Consider the following 21963-nt stretch of genomic DNA (forward strand, 5'->3'; position numbering starts at 1 on the left):
CCCCCGCCTCCCCAGCCCAGCTGGACCAGCGGCTGCTTAACCTGAACAAATGCAGTGCAGACACTGTGGGTCAAGCCACATATCTGCTCTTTGTTTGGGTGAGGACAGGGTTCAGGGTGCTTTGTGTTAAGGGCAGGTTAGGTCTGGAAAATGGAGCTGCTTTCTGTGGGGTATGACGGCACGGCCTGACACCCCCCTATCTGTGGCCAAATAATGGGTAAACATCATTTAACTCCACACTGAGCTTCCATAGGAACGCTCTCCCATTCCTTGGCACATTTTACTGCGGATTATTGAGTGATCTGTTGCTCCACAGGTATTGAATTTAAGTAACTTAACTGAGGTAGCAGATGTAAGACATAAAACTTTCTTTCCATAAATTCAAAAGTTAGAGACATAACTTCTTTCTGTAATTCCAACTTGTATGTAACAGACAGATGCAGCCTCCTAAATTGCTGGACAGTTGTGGAACCCTACATGATCTGTGGCTGCTCCCCACTCAGTCCTTGCTCTGAGCATGGCTGGAATCATATCCCACCCCCCGATGACGCAGCGCCACCATGTTCATGTCCCAAATTGCAGTGTGTGGCAGCCCGCTGCAATGCTGCGTATATCCCCCAGGCAGAGCACTGATTTAGTTTACAGCAGAGGAGGACGGGAGAATCTTTCTGCAGACTGCTGTCATGATCACTTCCTGGTTTCCTGTTCTGAGGCTTTTATTTTTAAGACACTTCCTGTCTCTCACTATGTCACCTGCCTCAGCTTTATGCTGCTCATTAGTCCCCTGACTGTTTTCACCTGTGGCTTCTTATCTTCTGTCTGTAATAACCTGCTCTGCCTTATCAGCACCTGATAGTCTCTCTGATAGCCTGAACCTGATTCTAGACCTTTGCTTTACCTGATGCAGTTCCTGTTTCTGACCTCATCGGTCCTGTAAGTTTTCACTGCTGGTCTGCACCTTATATTTTCAGGATGTTTTAACTCCTGTAATAATCTGGATTTGTGTTGGACCTCTCATGTTGCCAGTCTGGCTGAGATGTGTATCAGTTTTTCTGAGGATTATTACCTTGTGTACGCTCGTATTCTTTACCTGAGCTCAGTGTTTCTTTTAGTGTGCACACTGGTACACTGAGGAGTTTTTTGTTGGCATATCTCTCTATTACCTGCCCATCAGTACTGAGGATTTTTCATCTGGCATTTTCGCCTGTTGCTCTGTTTCCCATTAACCTATGTAGAGGACTTGTCACTCACTTGTTTAACCTCTCTGGAGGGTTATTTTGTACAGCGTATATCCTGTAAAGGCAAGACCCTGTTCTAACCTGTATACCTACCTACCTGCCTGATCCACCACTTCCTGTAAGAGAAAACCTGCAAACGCATGCCGCAAACTTACTTGCCCAGTCCACAGAGGTGTAGTCTTGTTTCACCTCTCATATTACGATAGCCCTTGGTTGAAAATAGTTACAGTATAAATAATTTCAGTTTCTAGCTTGTTAGCCCCTTATCCCAAAAACCTTACATGTTTGTATTGGTACAGATGCACTACTATTACAAAAAGGTAGTGTAAATTCAGTTTACTTGCACTGTAAATTGTGGGTTGTATTCTAAAGTGTTAACGATAACTTGTAGGAGCAAGTTCTGTGTGTTTTGCCAAGATGATATTAGGATTAGTTCAAGACCCGGGTTGCACTATACAGTAGGACAAGTGCCATTCAAAAACACCTCTGAAATTGAACAAAAACATACTGTCAAGTGTAACTACATCACTGCAGTAACTGAGAGAGTAGCTCACAGAGTAATAACCACTGTGGCTGCAGCAGGTGCAAAACCAGGGTAATGAGAGCCAGGCTTCTGGGGAAAGATGGCCAAGTTAGTGGAGACGACGGCGCATTCGGCTGGTGGGCATCAAAATGATGTAATTCATGGACCAGTCCAATTACTTTAAGATGGCACATGCATATGTGGAGTCACAATAGGTTTTGGTGTGTCTCTCAGCACGAAAGAGCCACCAGGATAGCTGGACAGGGCTGTAGAAGGACACAAACCCAGCAGCAGGACTGGTATCTGCTCCATTGTACAAGGAGGAACACTGCGAGAGCCCTACAACGAGACCCCCAGCAGCTACTGGTGTGCATGTTTCTGAGCACACTGTTAGAAACAGGGTGCATGAGGGCCCAATGTCCTCTAGTACGACCTGTGTTCACACCATGCAGCTCGACTGGCATTTGCCACAGAACACAAGAATTGGCAGGTCCACCACTGGCACCCGGTTCTCTTTACAGATGAGAATAGGTTCACCCTGAGCATGCGTGAAAGAGTCTGGCGACAATGCGATGAACGCCACGATGTCTAACATCATGGAGCATGACCGGCTTGGGGTGGGTCGGTGATGGTCTGGGGAGGCACATCCTTGGAGGGCCACACAGACCTCCATATCATAGCCAACGGTGCTCTGACTGCTGTGATGGACCAGGATGAAAACCTCAGAGCAACTGTCAGACCTTACACTGGTGCAGTGGGCCCTGGCTTCCTCCTGGTGCAAGACAGTGGTCTCATGTGGCCAGGGTGTGTAGGTGGTTCCTGGATGCCAAAGGCTGCTGACTGGCCCTCATGTTCCCCTGACCTAAAGCCAACTGTGCACCTATGGGATGAGACCCCCCCCAGAACATCATCTGCCAACTCATCATGAGCATACCCAGGCATTGTCAGGAGTGCATACAAACATGTCAGGGCTGTGCACGCTTCAGTCGCATTATGAGTTGCTGTGATGAAATTATTTAACTGGAATGAACCTCTGGTTTCAATTTTTCACTTTGATTTTGGTTGCTGTTGACTGTTGTAATTTTGTTCAGGACAAATAATACAATGTATCTTAGTCAAGGTGTCAACTGAAAAAATTTATCAAAATCTGAGGTGTGATTAAGTGTTCCCTTTTTAATTTATTATTATTTTTTTTTGAGCATTTCATTTTTGTGTCCATGGAATCTGCAGTAATAAGCCCCATACAGTGTTTGTGTTACTGCTGCTCTCTGCAGCCACAAAATTCAATAGAATAATCCATCACCTTTCAGTCATCGAATAATTACTAAAACTATGTTTAGGTAAATGCAGTTAATTTGTAAAGTGTACAAACCTTTAATTTGAAATGAATCCTTGTAATTGCACCCCTGAATATTACAATAAAGGAGATGACAACATTAGCAATAATTTACGTTTCATTAAGTTAAGTCCCCTTCATTGGATTTCCTGTAAACATGAAGAAAACCTTTTGTCTGAGGGCTTTGATTTGTAGTCCGTAGATAACTGTGTTCAAAGCAGGAGGGACTATGTGAAACGCAATAGATGCCAGCTTCCTTTGCTCTGATAAGTCAGGGAAACGATGAAGAATGATACTGATAATGCCTGAAAAATACATAATAATGTACATAGCCAGGTGACTGGTGCATGTCTGCAGCGCACGACTGTTCAGCACCTTGTTCTTGCTGCTCAGACACACCATGGTGATCCTCAGGTAGGTGAAAATTACACCACCAGCAGACAAGCCTAGCAGGACAGCTGTGTAGCTGAGCCCATAGATGTTGTTGATGAGGATGTTGTCACAGGACAGCTTGAACAAGGAGGCGTTGTCACAGAACGGGCCTGCAATAGTCCGCCTGCAGCGTGACAGGCGCACGCTGAGGCCCACCAGGATGGACACCATAACAAAAATGACCACCCAGGCCGACACCGACAGCTTCACCACCATCCTGTTGGTCATGATAGTGGTGTAACGTAGGGGGTTACAGATGGCCACGTACCGGTCAAAGGCCATGATCATGAGTGCTGTGTGAGAGACACCTGCATAAAATTGAGCACAAAAGGCCTGAATGACACATTCGATGTAGTGAATGTGTCGTTCTGTAGGCAGAGTGAAAATGTCACTCAGCAAGCGAGGAATGATGGCCGTGGCCCCGAATACGTCGTTAACACTCATGTTACAGAAAAGCAGGTACATGGGCTGGTGGAGGCTCGTCTCCATGGAGATCAGGATCAAAAGGCCGATGTTTGACACCATGATGAAGATGTAGATGAGGAGGAGGAAGATGAAGACAGGAATGGAGGACTGAGGGGTGACCTGTAGACCCTCCAGCAGCAGGATATTTGTATCTACACTCTGGTTCTCCATAGGCCTGAGGTTTGGTTTAAGCCTGGTGAGGAGAAATGTAATGTAAATTACTTTTAATATGAAGTGTATGACTTGTTCTGCAGAAATATTACTGGTGAAGATAACAAGACCTGGGTAGATGTACACTAACAGTGGAAGAAATGGTTTCTCAAATGCCTCAGCAGTAGCACTTAGAAGAAGGAGGAGAGATATTGAAAGCAGAGAATAAAATATTTTACGTGCATAAATTGAGCATGTTAAAATAGTTTTCCTTAAGAGCGGATTTGCATTCCCCTCACAGTGATTTCTGATTTAGTGGAACAATGCATCAGTCAAATTATTAAACAAGACACAATCAGAATACTCCTCCTTCAAAGTAAAGGTCTACTGTGGATAATCAGTTACAAATACCAAATTCATTAAATCAAACTGATAAGCTGTTTGGTATTTGTACATATGATGGACAGTAAACTTCAAACACTGACAAATAATTACTCTTAAAGTGCAAAAACATCATTTCCCATGTTTTTTGAAGTACAAACCTGCCGTAATGAAAATGGCTGTGAAATAACTGTTGGACAAGCAGCAAATGTGCAGCATAAACGTAAAGCAACAATATGATCAACATGTAAAATGGATGTTGCAGCTTTTATTTTCATGTCATTACAGTTTATGAACCAATTGAACAGCCCCCTGTTTTTCTGGGACTAGCTGCATTACTGTCAGTGATCAGGTGGAAGATATGAAAACTGGGCAGCACTCAACATCAGTGAGGACATTTGAGAGACTTGGCAAAAACGAAATGACCTGGACATATTTTATAACAGCACGGTTCTGGTTTCTCTACAGCATTTCAGCCATGTTTCACCTAGATCCGTGTCTGCAGGTTTTCATTCAACGCAAAACGCTGACAAGGATTCAGTGATTCAAGAGTCAGTGTTTCTGCCATTTCCCTGTATTTGATTTGCATTTCCTTCAACAAATTCACAAAACCTTAAACCTAAACAGAATCCTCAGGACATTACAGTGAGACATAAAACTGACAACAGCATAAAATCATCATGTGCATGAAAATTAGAGAATCATTATTGATTTTTAAAAAACCTTTCACATAAGCTGCACAAAACACACATAATGTCTTGGTGACAAACGGAGGCAGCAACGTGGTTTGATGATTTAGGAGCAAAGGACACAAACAGCCCCCATTTAAAAAAATGAAAACTTCAGACATGAGTTTCAGTGGTTCATGGTTGGAAGTCTCTGCTATGTAGCTTTAAGTCCAGAAACCTATGAAAGCCTGGTCAAATCTCATCTAAACTGAATTACTTCAAACCACTTGGTTTTGCAGTAGAAGATGTGACTGCTATTTTCAGAACTTAATGTGTTTGCCTTTAAAACTAATTTGATTTGATCATCTTCATTTTTCCAGGATGGATTCCAAGGTACTCACTTTCAGCTAAACATAACACATACTGTACATAATAATGATTATTTGTGCAGAAAGTGTTTCATAAAATATAAATATCATCTACATTCTAATCAAATGAAGAACTGAGGAGTTTGAATCATGTCAGATGGTCTCTGGGTTCAGAGCTTATAATGTAGACAGTAATATGTTAAAAGTACAATTGGCATTATGCAGTGAGCAAAGAGAACATGACGTCTAGGTTGTGTCTGAGTGTGTGTCTCATGCTTACCTCTGTTGACGTGATGCCCACTCAGACCTGGGCTAACACTGTTTTTAAGCTGAATGAGTGGCCCCTGGGGTTCCAGGGTTTGTTGTGTCACTGATCTCAGAACAATGTGCTTCAGCAACACGATGTTTGCATTTGGCTGTTTGCTGCTGTGCATTGTAGTTGGACCCCTGTTGTCTTAGCACATTTCACAAACATGGCACGATTCCACACTGAGGACCCAGATCCAAACCTCTGCCCGATCTAGGTGTGAAAACAATCTTCTATTTTCTAAGTCAAACAATCACTGAAAATGTTTAACTTTCCAGGTACATGACAAATTAAACTCAAAAAAGGTATTGTGGCCTAGGCAAACAGGCAATATTTCTTTTTGACCAACCAGATAAAAAGTGAGGTGTAAAGTTTCAACCTCACTGGAATTGTTAACAGTCTTCTTCTGTTAGACAGTGTCAGTGGTTGGACAGCAGAGTGGACCCAGCTCTGGAAACCGCCACTCCAAGCCAGCTGGACCAGCGGCTGCTTAACCTGAACAAATGCAGTGCAGACACTGTGGGTCAAGCCACATATCTGCTCTTTGTTTGGGTGAGGACAGGGTTCAGGGTGCTTTGTGTTAAGGGCAGGTTAGGTCTGGAAAATGGAGCTGCTTTCTGTGGGGTATGACGGCACGGCCTGACACCCCCCTATCTGTGGCCAAATAATGGGTAAACATCATTTAACTCCACACTGAGCTTCCATAGGAACGCTCTCCCATTCCTTGGCACATTTTACTGCGGATTATTGAGTGATCTGTTGCTCCACAGGTATTGAATTTAAGTAACTTAACTGAGGTAGCAGATGTAAGACATAAAACTTTCTTTCCATAAATTCAAAAGTTAGAGACATAACTTCTTTCTGTAATTCCAACTTGTATGTAACAGACAGATGCAGCCTCCTAAATTGCTGGACAGTTGTGGAACCCTACATGATCTGTGGCTGCTCCCCACTCAGTCCTTGCTCTGAGCATGGCTGGAATCATATCCCACCCCCCGATGACGCAGCGCCACCATGTTCATGTCCCAAATTGCAGTGTGTGGCAGCCCGCTGCAATGCTGCGTATATCCCCCAGGCAGAGCACTGATTTAGTTTACAGCAGAGGAGGACGGGAGAATCTTTCTGCAGACTGCTGTCATGATCACTTCCTGGTTTCCTGTTCTGAGGCTTTTATTTTTAAGACACTTCCTGTCTCTCACTATGTCACCTGCCTCAGCTTTATGCTGCTCATTAGTCCCCTGACTGTTTTCACCTGTGGCTTCTTATCTTCTGTCTGTAATAACCTGCTCTGCCTTATCAGCACCTGATAGTCTCTCTGATAGCCTGAACCTGATTCTAGACCTTTGCTTTACCTGATGCAGTTCCTGTTTCTGACCTCATCGGTCCTGTAAGTTTTCACTGCTGGTCTGCACCTTATATTTTCAGGATGTTTTAACTCCTGTAATAATCTGGATTTGTGTTGGACCTCTCATGTTGCCAGTCTGGCTGAGATGTGTATCAGTTTTTCTGAGGATTATTACCTTGTGTACGCTCGTATTCTTTACCTGAGCTCAGTGTTTCTTTTAGTGTGCACACTGGTACACTGAGGAGTTTTTTGTTGGCATATCTCTCTATTACCTGCCCATCAGTACTGAGGATTTTTCATCTGGCATTTTCGCCTGTTGCTCTGTTTCCCATTAACCTATGTAGAGGACTTGTCACTCACTTGTTTAACCTCTCTGGAGGGTTATTTTGTACAGCGTATATCCTGTAAAGGCAAGACCCTGTTCTAACCTGTATACCTACCTACCTACCTACCTACCTACCTGCCTGATCCACCACTTCCTGTAAGAGAAAACCTGCAAACGCATGCCGCAAACTTACTTGCCCAGTCCACAGAGGTGTAGTCTTGTTTCACCTCTCATATTACGATAGCCCTTGGTTGAAAATAGTTACAGTATAAATAATTTCAGTTTCTAGCTTGTTAGCCCCTTATCCCAAAAACCTTACATGTTTGTATTGGTACAGATGCACTACTATTACAAAAAGGTAGTGTAAATTCAGTTTACTTGCACTGTAAATTGTGGGTTGTATTCTAAAGTGTTAACGATAACTTGTAGGAGCAAGTTCTGTGTGTTTTGCCAAGATGATATTAGGATTAGTTCAAGACCCGGGTTGCACTATACAGTAGGACAAGTGCCATTCAAAAACACCTCTGAAATTGAACAAAAACATACTGTCAAGTGTAACTACATCACTGCAGTAACTGAGAGAGTAGCTCACAGAGTAATAACCACTGTGGCTGCAGCAGGTGCAAAACCAGGGTAATGAGAGCCAGGCTTCTGGGGAAAGATGGCCAAGTTAGTGGAGACGACGGCGCATTCGGCTGGTGGGCATCAAAATGATGTAATTCATGGACCAGTCCAATTACTTTAAGATGGCACATGCATATGTGGAGTCACAATAGGTTTTGGTGTGTCTCTCAGCACGAAAGAGCCACCAGGATAGCTGGACAGGGCTGTAGAAGGACACAAACCCAGCAGCAGGACTGGTATCTGCTCCATTGTACAAGGAGGAACACTGCGAGAGCCCTACAACGAGACCCCCAGCAGCTACTGGTGTGCATGTTTCTGAGCACACTGTTAGAAACAGGGTGCATGAGGGCCCAATGTCCTCTAGTACGACCTGTGTTCACACCATGCAGCTCGACTGGCATTTGCCACAGAACACAAGAATTGGCAGGTCCACCACTGGCACCCGGTTCTCTTTACAGATGAGAATAGGTTCACCCTGAGCATAATGCGTTATCCTTTGAACATACATCCAAGGGTTCTCTTTACAGATGAGAATAGGTTCACCCTGAGCATGCGTGAAAGAGTCTGGCGACAATGCGATGAACGCCACGATGTCTAACATCATGGAGCATGACCGGCTTGGGGTGGGTCGGTGATGGTCTGGGGAGGCACATCCTTGGAGGGCCACACAGACCTCCATATCATAGCCAACGGTGCTCTGACTGCTGTGATGGACCAGGATGAAAACCTCAGAGCAACTGTCAGACCTTACACTGGTGCAGTGGGCCCTGGCTTCCTCCTGGTGCAAGACAGTGGTCTCATGTGGCCAGGGTGTGTAGGTGGTTCCTGGATGCCAAAGGCTGCTGACTGGCCCTCATGTTCCCCTGACCTAAAGCCAACTGTGCACCTATGGGATGAGACCCCCCCCAGAACATCATCTGCCAACTCATCATGAGCATACCCAGGCATTGTCAGGAGTGCATACAAACATGTCAGGGCTGTGCACGCTTCAGTCGCATTATGAGTTGCTGTGATGAAATTATTTAACTGGAATGAACCTCTGGTTTCAATTTTTCACTTTGATTTTGGTTGCTGTTGACTGTTGTAATTTTGTTCAGGACAAATAATACAATGTATCTTAGTCAAGGTGTCAACTGAAAAAATTTATCAAAATCTGAGGTGTGATTAAGTGTTCCCTTTTTAATTTATTATTTTTTTTTTTTGAGCATTTCATTTTTGTGTCCATGGAATCTGCAGTAATAAGCCCCATACAGTGTTTGTGTTACTGCTGCTCTCTGCAGCCACAAAATTCAATAGAATAATCCATCACCTTTCAGTCATCGAATAATTACTAAAACTATGTTTAGGTAAATGCAGTTAATTTGTAAAGTGTACAAACCTTTAATTTGAAATGAATCCTTGTAATTGCACCCCTGAATATTACAATAAAGGAGATGACAACATTAGCAATAATTTACGTTTCATTAAGTTAAGTCCCCTTCATTGGATTTCCTGTAAACATGAAGAAAACCTTTTGTCTGAGGGCTTTGATTTGTAGTCCGTAGATAACTGTGTTCAAAGCAGGAGGGACTATGTGAAACGCAATAGATGCCAGCTTCCTTTGCTCTGATAAGTCAGGGAAACGATGAAGAATGATACTGATAATGCCTGAAAAATACATAATAATGTACATAGCCAGGTGACTGGTGCATGTCTGCAGCGCACGACTGTTCAGCACCTTGTTCTTGCTGCTCAGACACACCATGGTGATCCTCAGGTAGGTGAAAATTACACCACCAGCAGACAAGCCTAGCAGGACAGCTGTGTAGCTGAGCCCATAGATGTTGTTGATGAGGATGTTGTCACAGGACAGCTTGAACAAGGAGGCGTTGTCACAGAACGGGCCTGCAATAGTCCGCCTGCAGCGTGACAGGCGCACGCTGAGGCCCACCAGGATGGACACCATAACAAAAATGACCACCCAGGCCGACACCGACAGCTTCACCACCATCCTGTTGGTCATGATAGTGGTGTAACGTAGGGGGTTACAGATGGCCACGTACCGGTCAAAGGCCGTGATCATGAGCGCTGTGTGAGAGACACCTGCATAAAATTGAGCACAAAAGGCCTGAATGACACATTCGATGTAGTGAATGTGTCGTTCTGTAGGCAGAGTGAAAATGTCACCCAGCAAGCGAGGAATGATGGCCGTGGCCCCGAATACGTCGTTAACACTCATGTTACAGAAGAGCAGGTACATGGGCTGGTGGAGGCTCGTCTCCATGGAGATCAGGATCAAAAGGCCGATGTTTGACACCATGATGAAGATGTAGATGAGGAGGAGGAAGATGAAGACAGGAATGGAGGACTGAGGGGTGACCTGTAGACCCTCCAGCAGCAGGATATTTGTATCTACACTCTGGTTCTCCATAGGCCTGAGGTTTGGTTTAAGCCTGGTGAGGAGAAATATAATGTAAATGACCTTTAATATGAAGTGTATGACTTGTTCTGCAGAAATATTACTGGTGAAGATAACAAGACCTGGGTAGATGTACACTAACAGTGGAAGAAATGGTTTCTCAAATGCCTCAGCAGTAGCACTTAGAAGAAGGAGGAGAGATGTTGAAAGCAGAGAATAAAATATTTTACGTGCATAAATTGAGCATGTTAAAATAGTTTTCCTTAAGAGTGGATTTGCATTCCCCTCACAGTGATTTCTGATTTAGTGGAACAATGCACCAGTCAAATTATTAAACAAGACACAATTAGAATACTCCTCCTTCAAAGTAAAGGTCTGCTGTGGATAATCAGTTACAAATACCAAAATCATTAAATCAAACTGATATGCCGTTTGGTATTTGTCCATATGATGCACAGTAAACTTCACTCACAAATAATTACTCCTAAAGTGCAAAAACATCATTTCCCATGTTTTTTGAAGTACAAACCTGCTGTAATGAAAATGGCTGTGAAATAACTGTTGGACAAGCAGCAAATGTGCAGCATAAACGTAAAGCAACAATATGATCAACATGTAAAATGGACAATGCAGCTTTTATTTTCATGCCATTACAGTTTGTGAACCAACTACCGTATTAACATTTTTACTTTGCTGCACTGAACATTAAATTTGAAGAAAACAAGGCCTGGGTAAATACCAAAATGTAAAATAAAGGTGTACCCACACTATGTAAACTTGGCTTGTACTGTGCCCAAGCATGAGTTTCTCCTTCCTTACTGTTGGCTAGATCCCACTCTGTACTTGAAACAGTCCAGGCTGTAACATGCTGATTACCACTAAGCAGCTGAAGAGAAGCACTCTCAGGTAGTGCCTAGTGTTGGTTTTCCAAGCACAGACGTCGGTCACACTAACGTGCCAGAGTCCAGGTAAACTGCACCTGGGCCCAACTCTTCCAAGTGGGCCAGGGCATGGCACACTAAGGTCTGGCATGGTACATTGTGCCTAGTCTGGAAAGGCCCTGTTGCCAGTAAAAATGGCTTCTCAACTATTTCAGCAGCAGCATCTAAAAGGAAGAGTGGAGCTGTTCAACGCAAAAAATTAAATAACATGCACAAATTGAGCATACTAGATGTGCATTCCCCTCACAGTGAAATCTGACTTAGTGGAATGATGCACCAGTCAAATTATTAAACAAGACACAATCCGAATACTCCTTCAAAGTAAAGTCTACTGTGGATAATCAGTTACAAATACCAAAATCATTAAATCAAACTGATAGGTATGCTAAAATGTAAAAACATCATTTCCCATGTTCTTTGAAGTACAAACCTGCTGTAATGAAAATGGCTGTGAAATAACTGTTGGACAAGCAGTAAATATGCCGCATAAATGTAAAGCAACAATATGATCAACATGTAAAATGGATGTTGCAGCTTTTATTTTCATGTCATTACAGTTTATGAACCAATTGAACAGCCCCCTGTTTTTCTGGGACTAGCTGCATTACTGTCAGTGATCAGGTGGAAGATATGAAAACTGGGCAGCACTCAACATCAGTGAGGACATTTGAGAGACTTGGCAAAAACGAAATGACCTGGACATATTTTATAACAGCACGGTTCTGGTTTCTCTACAGCATTTCAGCCATGTTTCACCTAGATCCGTGTCTGCAGGTTTTCATTCAACGCAAAACGCTGACAAGGATTCAGTGATTCAAGAGTCAGTGTTTCTGCCATTTCCCTGTATTTGATTTGCATTTCCTTCAACAAATTCACAAAACCTTAAACCTAAACAGAATCCTCAGGACATTACAGTGAGACATAAAACTGTGGCAACAGCATAAAATCATTATGTGCATGAAAATTAGAGAATCATTATTGATTTTTAAAAAACCTTTCACATAAGCTGCACAAAACACACATAATGTCTTGGTGACAAACGGAGGCAGCAACGTGGTTTGATGATTTAGGAGCAAAGGACACAAACAGCCCCCATTTAAAAAAATGAAAACTTCAGACATGAGTTTCAGTGGTTCATGGTTGGAAGTCTCTGCTATGTAGCTTTAAGTCCAGAAACCTATGAAAGCCTGGTTATATCTCATCTAAACTGAATTACTTCAAACCACTTGGTTTTGCAGTAGAAGATGTGACTGCTATTTTCAGAACCTAATGTGTTTGCCTTTAAAACTAATCTGATTTGATCATCTTCATTTTTCTAGGATGGATCCCAAGGTACTCACTTTCAGCTAAACATAACACATGTTGTACATAATAATGATTATTTGTGCAGAAAGTGTTTCATAAAATATAAATATCTACATTCTAATCAAATGAAGAAATGAGGAGTTTGAATCATGTCAGATGGTTTCTGGGTTCAGAGCTTATAATGTAGACAGTAATATGTTAAAAGTACGATTGGCATTATGCAGTGAGCAAAGAGAACATGACGTCTAGGTTGTGTCTGAGTGTGTGTGTCTCATCCTTGCCTCTGTTGAGGCCACTCCCACTCAGACCTGGGCTAACACTGTTTTTAAGCTGAATGAGTGGCCCCTGGAGCTCCAGGGTTTGTTGTGTCACTGATCTCGGAACAATGTGCTTCAGCAACTCATGCCAGCAAAAAATGCCCCTGGACTGAGTTTATGTATTCTAAATCCCATCTGGGCCTTTATTTTTATAAGTGCATCTTTACTGTTTGACTGACTTTACCTCTGGTCTAAAAACTATGAGCCTGTTGTGTTACTTGTCAGTTTTGCAACATCTGACTTGTACAGACCAACAAAAACAGTCATGAACTTGCTGTTTAGACCGTGTAAACAGCTTGAACTAAATACCCGGATCTATCTTTTATTGCTACCTCTCATTGCAGGATCTCTTGTCTATATGACGCAGGAGCAGTCTCTCAAAGTTTTTATCCAAAATGCAGATCCTTTCTGCACTCAGATGTCCTTGTGAATGCTGAAAACCTGCTCACATGCAACACTGGCTGGGAACTTTATGAAGAAATCATTCCTTTCCCAAATAGTTGTAGTTGCAATGGTTAACTCCACACAAAATGGCAAAAATGTAATTTAACTAGTTCCGCCACTACACAAATACAAGTGTAGAAGTGCCAGCAAGCTACTGCAAAATGTAGGTAAATTACTTGTTAATTACATGTAGTTCACTGCTCCCCAACACCGGTTACTGTAGGTAGTTTTGGTGTCAGATTGGTCATTACACGGGTTGAGGCAGACATCTTCAGTTCAGTCTGACCCCCTCCCCCACCCTGCCTGCTGACAGCCAGCCGGTCTTGCATCAAACTTTGTTCCCCCCATGAGTGTCATTTCCCCCAGTAAAACTGTGTTGAGATGGTGTGTACACACTGGGATACATATGAACCCAGTGTTGCTGTGTGGCTCATGCACCCACAAACAGAGGTTTACCGGTTGTAGAGAGAGTAAACCACAGCTAGTGTACGAGAAGCCGTATAGCCATAAACTGAATACTTATATTTACATAATCTCATGCATATACATGCATACATACACAGCCATGCATGTATATGAATTTGAGAATGAATATATGTGTGTGCTCGGGTATGTGTGTACCTTTGTGCCTGGTCTCTGCCATCAGGCTCTTGCCCAGCTGTCTCTGCATAGAGGAGATCTTTGCCCAACGGTTTGCTGTCACCTTGCCAGGCTCCTTCAGTCCCTGTCTCACACAGCACTTGGTTTCCAATGACAATGAGTAGGCAACTGTCACTGACCCAGGGCTTTGTCTCCATATGTGCTCAGTGCTCAGCAGTGTAGTCGGCCTCTTTGGCCACATACAGTCAGGAACCTTTCTGGCTCTCACAATAGTAAGGAATCTTTAAATTCATGCATCCAATTTATGAGAGGGATCAGCACCAAAATCTAATCAACTCTTCAATGAGCCATACCCCACCTCTCCAATACATTTCATCCAAATCAGTTCATTATTTTCAGTTACATTGTTAAAAACAACAAATTCCAAAAACTTTTTAAAATAAAATAGAAGTGTTTTTAATTGCATCCCTGAATATTCCAATATGTAAAACAGTTACATTATTGGGAAGATTTCATTCATTTAATATTTATTACTCTATCATCTTCATCGTGTTCCTGGTAAACATAAAGAAAACTTTTTGTCTGACAGTTTTGATTTGTAGTCCGTAGATAACTGTGTTCAAAGCAGGAGGGACCACATGAAACACAATAGACGCCAGCTTCCTTTGTTCCGATAAATCAGGGAAACGATGGAAAATGATAAAGAGAATGCATGAAAAGTACATAATAATGTAGACAGCCAGGTGGGTGGTGCATGTCTGCAGCGCACGACTGTTCAGCACCTTGTTCTTGCTGCTCAGACACACCATGGTGATCCTCAGGTAGGTGAAAATTACACCACCAGCAGACAAGCCTAGCAGGACAGCTGTGTAGCTGAGCCCATAGATGTTGTTGATGAGGATGTTGTCACAGGACAGCTTGAACAAGGAGGCGTTGTCACAGAATGGGCCTGCAATAGTCCGCTTGCAGCGTGACAGGCGCATGCAGAGGCCCAACAGGATGGACATAACGCATGGGATTACAGATGGCCATGTACCGGTCAAAGGCCATGATCATGAGTGCTGTGTGAGAGACGCCTCCATAAATATGAGCACAAAAGGCCTGAATGACACATTCGATGTAGTGAATGTGTCGTTCTGTAGGCAGAGTGAAAATGTCACCCAGCAAGCGAGGAATGATGGCCGTGGCCCCGAATACGTCGTTAACACTCATGTTACAGAAGAGCAGGTACATGGGCTGGTGGAGGCTCGTCTCCATGGAGATCAGGATCAAAAGGCCGATGTTTGACACCATGATGAAGATGTAGATGAGGAGGAGGAGGATGAAGACAGGAATGGAGGACTGAGGGGTGACCTGTAGACCCTCCAACAGCAGGATATTTGTATCTACACTCTGGTTCTCCATAGGCCTGAGGGTTAGTTTAAGCCTGGTGAGGAGGAATATAATGTAAATGACCTTTAATATGAAGTGTATGACTTGCTCTGCAGAAATATTACTGCATTTGAAGATAACAAGACTTTAGTGGAATGATGCTTCAGTCAAATTATTAAACAAGACACAATCAGAATACTCCTCCTTCAAAGTAAAGGTCTACTGTGGATAATCAGTTACAAATGCCAAAATTATTAAATCAAACTGATATGTATGCTAAAATGTAAAAACATTTCTAATATTCTTTGAAGTACAAACCTGCTGTAATGAAAACGGCTGTGAAATAACTGTTGGACAAACAGCAAATGTGCAGCATAAACTTAAAGCAACAATATGATCAACATGTAAAATGGACGTTGCAGCTTTTATTTTCATGTCATTACAGTTTGGTTTTATACAAAATATTATATTAGAAATGCTGTCACTTTGATCAACCTACTACTTAACAGCTCCTTTTATTTCTTTATAAACAGTTACTTTACTTTCAACGATCCGATGGAACATATGAAAACATGGGAGCAGTCAACATCAGTTGGATGTGTAAGAGCTGGAAAAGTGATGGACAGACATAATTTAGACATATTTTATAAAAGTAACTCTAGATTCTGTACAGGATGTCAGCTGTGTTTCATGTAGAGTAATGTTTGCAGGTTTTCACTGATAGCAGATCATGAGGATTCAGTGAATCAATTTAATATTTTTTCCAGTGTAATTCTTTTGTGTAATTTATATGAATTTTCTTTAGTGTACTCACAAACCAATAAAAATAGGTAGGTAGGTAGGTAGGCACTGTATTGATCCCTCAATTGGGAAATTTCAGTAATTTTTAATTCAGTAATTTCAATAACACAATAAATAACAGACACGGTGGCAAAAACATAAACTGACCAAGTGCAAACAATACAGCCTTTATGCTTTAAAATGTTCAAATAAGGACGATATCAGTACAACAGCACATCGATAATGTACTTTATTGTGTACAGACAAATTGTATCATGGTTTGGTGATTTAGGAGTGAACTGCATTCTTTATAATCAAACAAAATATGCATATCAGTGTTGTAAAACTACTAAAAAGTTGGAATCATAATAATCTGCAGACAGTTTTCACTGCAGTGCAACTCAAAATCCACAAACTTTGTAAGGTGATTTTAAAGTGAATATTAAAACAGTTTGGGTTGAATGTGAAACAGGCTGCTAGACCTGCTGCTAAAAACATCCACACTGCAGTTAAATACATAAAATACTTGATTTTGTAGTAGAGGATTTGACTGCTACATTCATGATAGTTTTTTTTCACTTTTTACCTTAGTTTTATTGATTTCATTTTATTGTTTCAAAGCATACAGTAGACTGTACATAATAAGATTAATCTTTAAAGAATCTCGTCAAATGGGGAAGATAAACCTGCGGACATTACGTTTGTCATATAGTCTGTTTAGAACAAACAAGACAAATATAAAGTTAAAGCATGACCAGCATTATTAATGTTACGTTCTTTCAGATGCTCATTTGTGCTGTAAAACATTGTATTCCTGTTTACATTCCACATCGTTTCAGTTTTTTTCCACTTTGCCATCATATTACAATTAATTTCACTAATAAATATTATTACTGTACTGTTCTTAGTGCTGCCGTCTTTAACAAGATACAGCAGTTTTCAGTGAACAGTGGAAAACATCATTAAACCGAGTGTGCGTCAAGTTTACCTGTGTTGCCGTGAAGTTCCTCCAGATGGACTAGAGGGCACCTGGCAGATGCTTTTTATTAGATGACTGAGCTGCTTGACAAGGCAGCGGCCCTATAGGCCCAGTTGGCTTTGATCGCCTTTTTCAACTTCTATGGTGTGTGTGTGTGTGTGTGTGTGTGTGTGTGTGTGTGTGTGTGTGTGTTGTGTTCTTCACAATTGGCCGCCTTTAACTACTGTGCACGTGATCAGGCATTAAACTGGGATTTGTGAGGAGGGGGAGTTCTTGTGCTATGCATTTGAGGGGGTTATGGTATGGATGAGGTGGTTTCCACAGTCCAGGTTGCCAGGTTATTTTTACAAGGGCTATTTCTAAAGAAATGTACCAGCGATTTAAAAATATAGACATCATGTTCTGTGGATGTTGACTGCCCACAGTAACAACAACGATCTCCTCTGGAAAGACATGTTGTGTAGAGGCTAGTGGTGATAAATGACAGGCCAACAGTATCACGGCCCTATCACTCTCTGTCATAAGCTACCATTTGCTGAGCGAGGCTCATCATTCAGTGAGCCTCCTAACTGACACTTCTGCTTCAGAAAGCCATGAATATGTAACTGGCTCGGTGGATAACCCACTGGATTCTTGGCTGGACACCAGCATTCTTGGCCTTGAATTGACCTGATTCATCTGGGTTCATAGATAAATATAACAGTATATGTCAAATAGTGCTTTTCAGTGGTTCTGCTGCATATAGGAAATGTGCCATTCTTGGGAGGGTTTTGGAGTTTTGGAGTTTTGTCATCTCACCTTAGACCGTTCCATGCATGCCTTCCAAGTGTGTGGTTATAGCACTAATATACTAATATTACTAAAGGTGGGGAATTTAACATGCACTGTTAATTGATCCTCGCCGGAGGTGAAGTTAAGGTTCAAACTGCTTTCGTGATGTTGCACTTCACACTCATGGGTTCTGTAGCATCATGTGCACTAAAGCCATGTGACAGTCAGTGGCCCTGCACATGTGGCTGCACTAGTACTTATTGCTGTATGAGCAGTTCAGCTCAACCATAGTGAACTGCATGTTTATAGCACATCAACCCTCTGGAAGTCATAGAGTATGTCCAGAACATTTGCTGCTTCTTGCTGCCTTGTTTCTGCTTTTGTATACATCAAATCCTATCTTTGGCTATTTGGTGCTCAGTTGTGGCTGGTGTGGCATTTAATAACCTGGGTTACTGCACTCAGTGGTCTTTGGTTTATCAAACATATTTTATCTAAGCCATGTTGGTAAGGGGAAACTCCTCTTGTAGTTGGTGGAATGGCTGCTGTGACTTTGAGGTTAAGTACTGTTAAGGTCTGCTATTAAAAGATTAAAGATTTAGCCACTGGATAAGAGGTTGGTGTGGCTCATTCTACAGAATGGAAACAAAATATTGGGATTAAAGATCAAGAAGAGAGAGATGGTGCTGTCAAATGGAAGCTGCATTAGTGTGGTCACACCCTGAGTCCTCCCGTGATGAGTAATGTAATGTAAATATGGTAAAGGCTGAAAACCATTATAAAGCCTCATCCGGTTCTTTCAAACCAGGAACTCCGAGGGACGACTCAGACCACTTGAGTATATAAAAAATATAACCGTGCTGGTTTATTCAAAGAGTCACAGGCAAGAATTCACACTTCAAGTCCAGAGATCTTCCAACCCCCAGCCTGCCAAATTACACGTCCAGAGCTCTCTCACTCCTCTGCCTGCAGGCAGCAGAAAAGCTGAAGATGTCTGGACCCAACAACCTATATAATATTAATCATTTTTGGGCTAGCCCATGCTACAAGGGGCGTCAAACCGTGACGCCACCCGATAAGCAAGCTTTGCAGCTGCTCTATCGTTTAGCCAAAACATGAGGAAAAGTCAAGGTGCGTGACTGTTGTTTTCGTGGTGTGTATCTAAAACAATTGGACATAACCTTACACATTAAGACAAATATTAAGACTAGCATTACAGTTGACACTAACAGCTCTTTTCCTGTAACCTTGACGTGCCTGCAGTCTGCACTGCAGGCTGAACAGTTAACAGCCTAAGCTAGTCACCCTGTCTGCACTAAACATTCCTAGACAACAAATCTCTGAATATCTATCTAACTAAAAAATAACCTAACAATGGCCTCATTGTTTCTCCGCCAGTGTTTGTTTGCTGTTGCTACAGCCATGGTTTGTTAATTATTATCATGTGGCAGAAGGAACTCTACAGGGAAGCTCCCAAGCAGGTAACCGGACCTCCCACCCCAACACCAGCTGAATCAACAAGGAACGTTTATCTGTTCACAATCAACAAATATCATGAAAACAGACATTGGCTCAGAGGGATGTGGTCACCCCAGAGGACTGTAGTCACCCCAGAGGACTGTAGCCAACCAAGGCAGTTTGATTACACTCAAAAGCTCAAAGAAAACTTTATATCATGACTGTTTTTCACAACTTTCCTTGTGCAAGCCAAAGGAATAACACAGTACCGTGTAGTTTTATACAGTATCTCAAAGAGGCATTCCCACTTTTCATCTGGCATATGATTTAAAAATTATGAAGTTTTCTGCACTCTCGTTCCCTGCATATCACCAGGTGTACAGGAGAACACTGTGCACAGCCAGTGACCCCCAGTACAAACCATGTTTAATGATATTTCTCTGCATTTGTATGGCATCCAGGCAAGACTGTAATCCCAGTGGGGCGAAAAGGGTATGAAGGGCCAGCACCCCATCAGGGCACCACTAGACCACTGTATCAACCACACAGGGCCTGTCCTTTGGAGGCAAAAGAAGTTTACTCACTTTGTATAATTACAGAAACAAGAGATTACTGTACATGGGACCCTGTTACACATTCTGGTGTAATTTAAAGTCCGAGTGTTGCTTAAAAAACTGTGGCAACAGAAACAGCCCTGCATCACTGCCAACTGTAGCAGCCGTCAATTCTAGTGTTGGTTTGATCACAGGAAGTAACTCTAGTCCAAACTAAAGAATTAAAAACCCACCCAGTACTCCAGACCAGTAGATCTACTGTACTGAACTGAACAAACCAGTACCAGAAGTACAGTGTCTGGAGGTCTGTGTGCTGGTTGGCCATGGAGCTCGACTGTCAGGTAGTGATTTGCTTAACAATCGTTTGAAAGTTGTCTGGCAAGAGGATTTTAGTGACAAATAACAATGATGCTCTTGTCACAGTACACTGATTTAGTTTAAATATTTCTTCCACAGACCAAACCCTGCATGACTGATATGAAAGAACAGATTTCTGGAAGTCCTCATCTTTTCCTGTGTGTTCAGTATGACTGTGTTTAGCCCAGCGTAGCATAAAAAGCTGCTGGTCTTTGTGCTACATTAGACAGTCTCGTCTTTTAATCTGTATGAGACACAAAACACATGGATTTCCCAAAATCATGGTCTTCTACACATAACCTTTATCTTTAGAGTATTTTTGGTGTGTTTTGCTGGTTTTCTGGTGATTTAAAAAAAAAAAAAACACGTGTTTCCAGCCTTTTCTTCTGTTTGACGCTCTGTAGGTCATTTTCTCAGAGTACGCTGTAAAATCAAGGCCGTATATGTTTTATGGATTCATTAAAATAAACTGTGTGCTCTGTGAGTCTGGCTGTTAGATGGTAATATGCATTATGGGCTCTACTCAAATGGCAAACGATGGCACTAGAGGAAAGTTAAGGTTCATCGACATTGTTTAGGTCAGTGGTTGATGAGTTTTCTTACTGTGGACCAAAGTTTACTATGTTGTACATCATGTAATTGGCAGCCAGAAGTTTGTCACACTTGTTAGTGGAGCGAGTCCCCATGGATCCCTGGAGCTTTCATTACTCCTGTCCTCTGAGCTCTGGTAAACATCTATTACTGGGCCTCTGTCTGTGCTCCCAGAGGGCTAATTACCATCAGAAAGTGTTGATAAGTGTTTTGTTAGGAAGCGGCTCACCTCATTAGTGGTCGCCTTTGTGTCAGAAACATTAGCGTTCATTAGTGGCTGCTGTGGAAACTACAGCGCACAGTGATGAAACTGGTGGACCACGGGGGGGTAGTGCGGTCCCCTGAGCTCCCAATATGCAACAGCTGAAACAAACTTTACCAGGCACAAACAATCACAGTGGAGAATAAACAGAAGAGGTCACATTAGTTTCTTTGTATGTTTCACAAGTACCTTGTAACTTTTTGTTCCCACACTGTTTCCTACTGAAAACCTCACAACAGAGGTTCTGGGACATCTCAGAAATTAAACAGACATTTTTCTTGTTATATACTGTATACTGAAATTCTGATGAGTGACCATCACAGTCACAGACAGAGTGTAACACCATGGGCCCCTGTGCAGAGACGTAGTGCGTACAAGGCCCCCATCCTCCTACAGAGATGCAAAACCCAAGATGGAGAGAGTCTCTTTGTGGTTGTTTTGGGTATCATTCTGGTTGTTTACTGTGTCTCTGTGGGATATTTTGCAGCCAAGCTCCATGTCTGTCCCCTTTAAACGTATTGTCTTGGTTTCTCTCTCCTCCTGTTTTCCTTGGTCCAGACTTTCAGCGGATGAGTTAAACATAATATATGGATGGAAACTGGACTGAGACATTGAATTACTGGATGCTCCTTGGTGTTATAATATTAACTGTAAGAATCACATTCACTATGAT

The 21963-nt window shown here is 42.3% G+C and overlaps 4 protein-coding genes across 5 annotated transcripts in view; 1 reads left to right on the plus strand and 3 right to left on the minus strand.

The window, feature by feature from the left end:
- Positions 1–1019: 1019 nt before the first annotated feature.
- On the minus strand, positions 1020–4165 carry LOC109952258 (putative gustatory receptor clone PTE03). Its single transcript, XM_020587242.1, has 2 exons — positions 3255–4165; positions 1020–1156 (listed from the first exon to the last, which is right to left on the minus strand). Exons 1-2 carry the CDS (start codon positions 4163–4165, stop codon positions 1087–1089), a joined length of 981 nt encoding a protein of 326 aa, XP_020442898.1. The 3' UTR covers positions 1020–1086.
- Positions 4166–7179: 3014 nt separating this feature from the next.
- The window catches only part of slco2b1 (solute carrier organic anion transporter family, member 2B1), a 40882-nt gene continuing 26098 nt past the window's right edge, over positions 7180–21963 (plus strand). For both annotated transcript variants that reach the window (XM_020587223.1, XM_020587224.1), the window contains exon 1: positions 7180–7255. The gene's annotated coding sequence lies outside the window, so the exon portion shown is untranslated. The remainder of the gene's footprint in view (positions 7256–21963) is intronic.
- LOC109952251 (putative gustatory receptor clone PTE03) lies at positions 7342–10572 on the minus strand. The gene is made up of 2 exons (XM_020587235.1): positions 9662–10572; positions 7342–7478 (listed from the first exon to the last, which is right to left on the minus strand). Exons 1-2 carry the CDS (start codon positions 10570–10572, stop codon positions 7409–7411), a joined length of 981 nt encoding a protein of 326 aa, XP_020442891.1. The 3' UTR covers positions 7342–7408.
- LOC109952238 (olfactory receptor 52J3-like) lies at positions 14698–15571 on the minus strand. Its single transcript, XM_020587216.1, is given in 2 exon segments — positions 14698–15178; positions 15180–15571. Coding segments are annotated over 2 exon segments (873 nt in total).

The sequence above is a fragment of the Monopterus albus genome, unplaced genomic scaffold, assembly GCF_001952655.1.
Source record: "Monopterus albus unplaced genomic scaffold, M_albus_1.0 scaffold445.1, whole genome shotgun sequence".
Classification (NCBI taxonomy): Eukaryota; Metazoa; Chordata; class Actinopteri; order Synbranchiformes; family Synbranchidae; genus Monopterus; species Monopterus albus.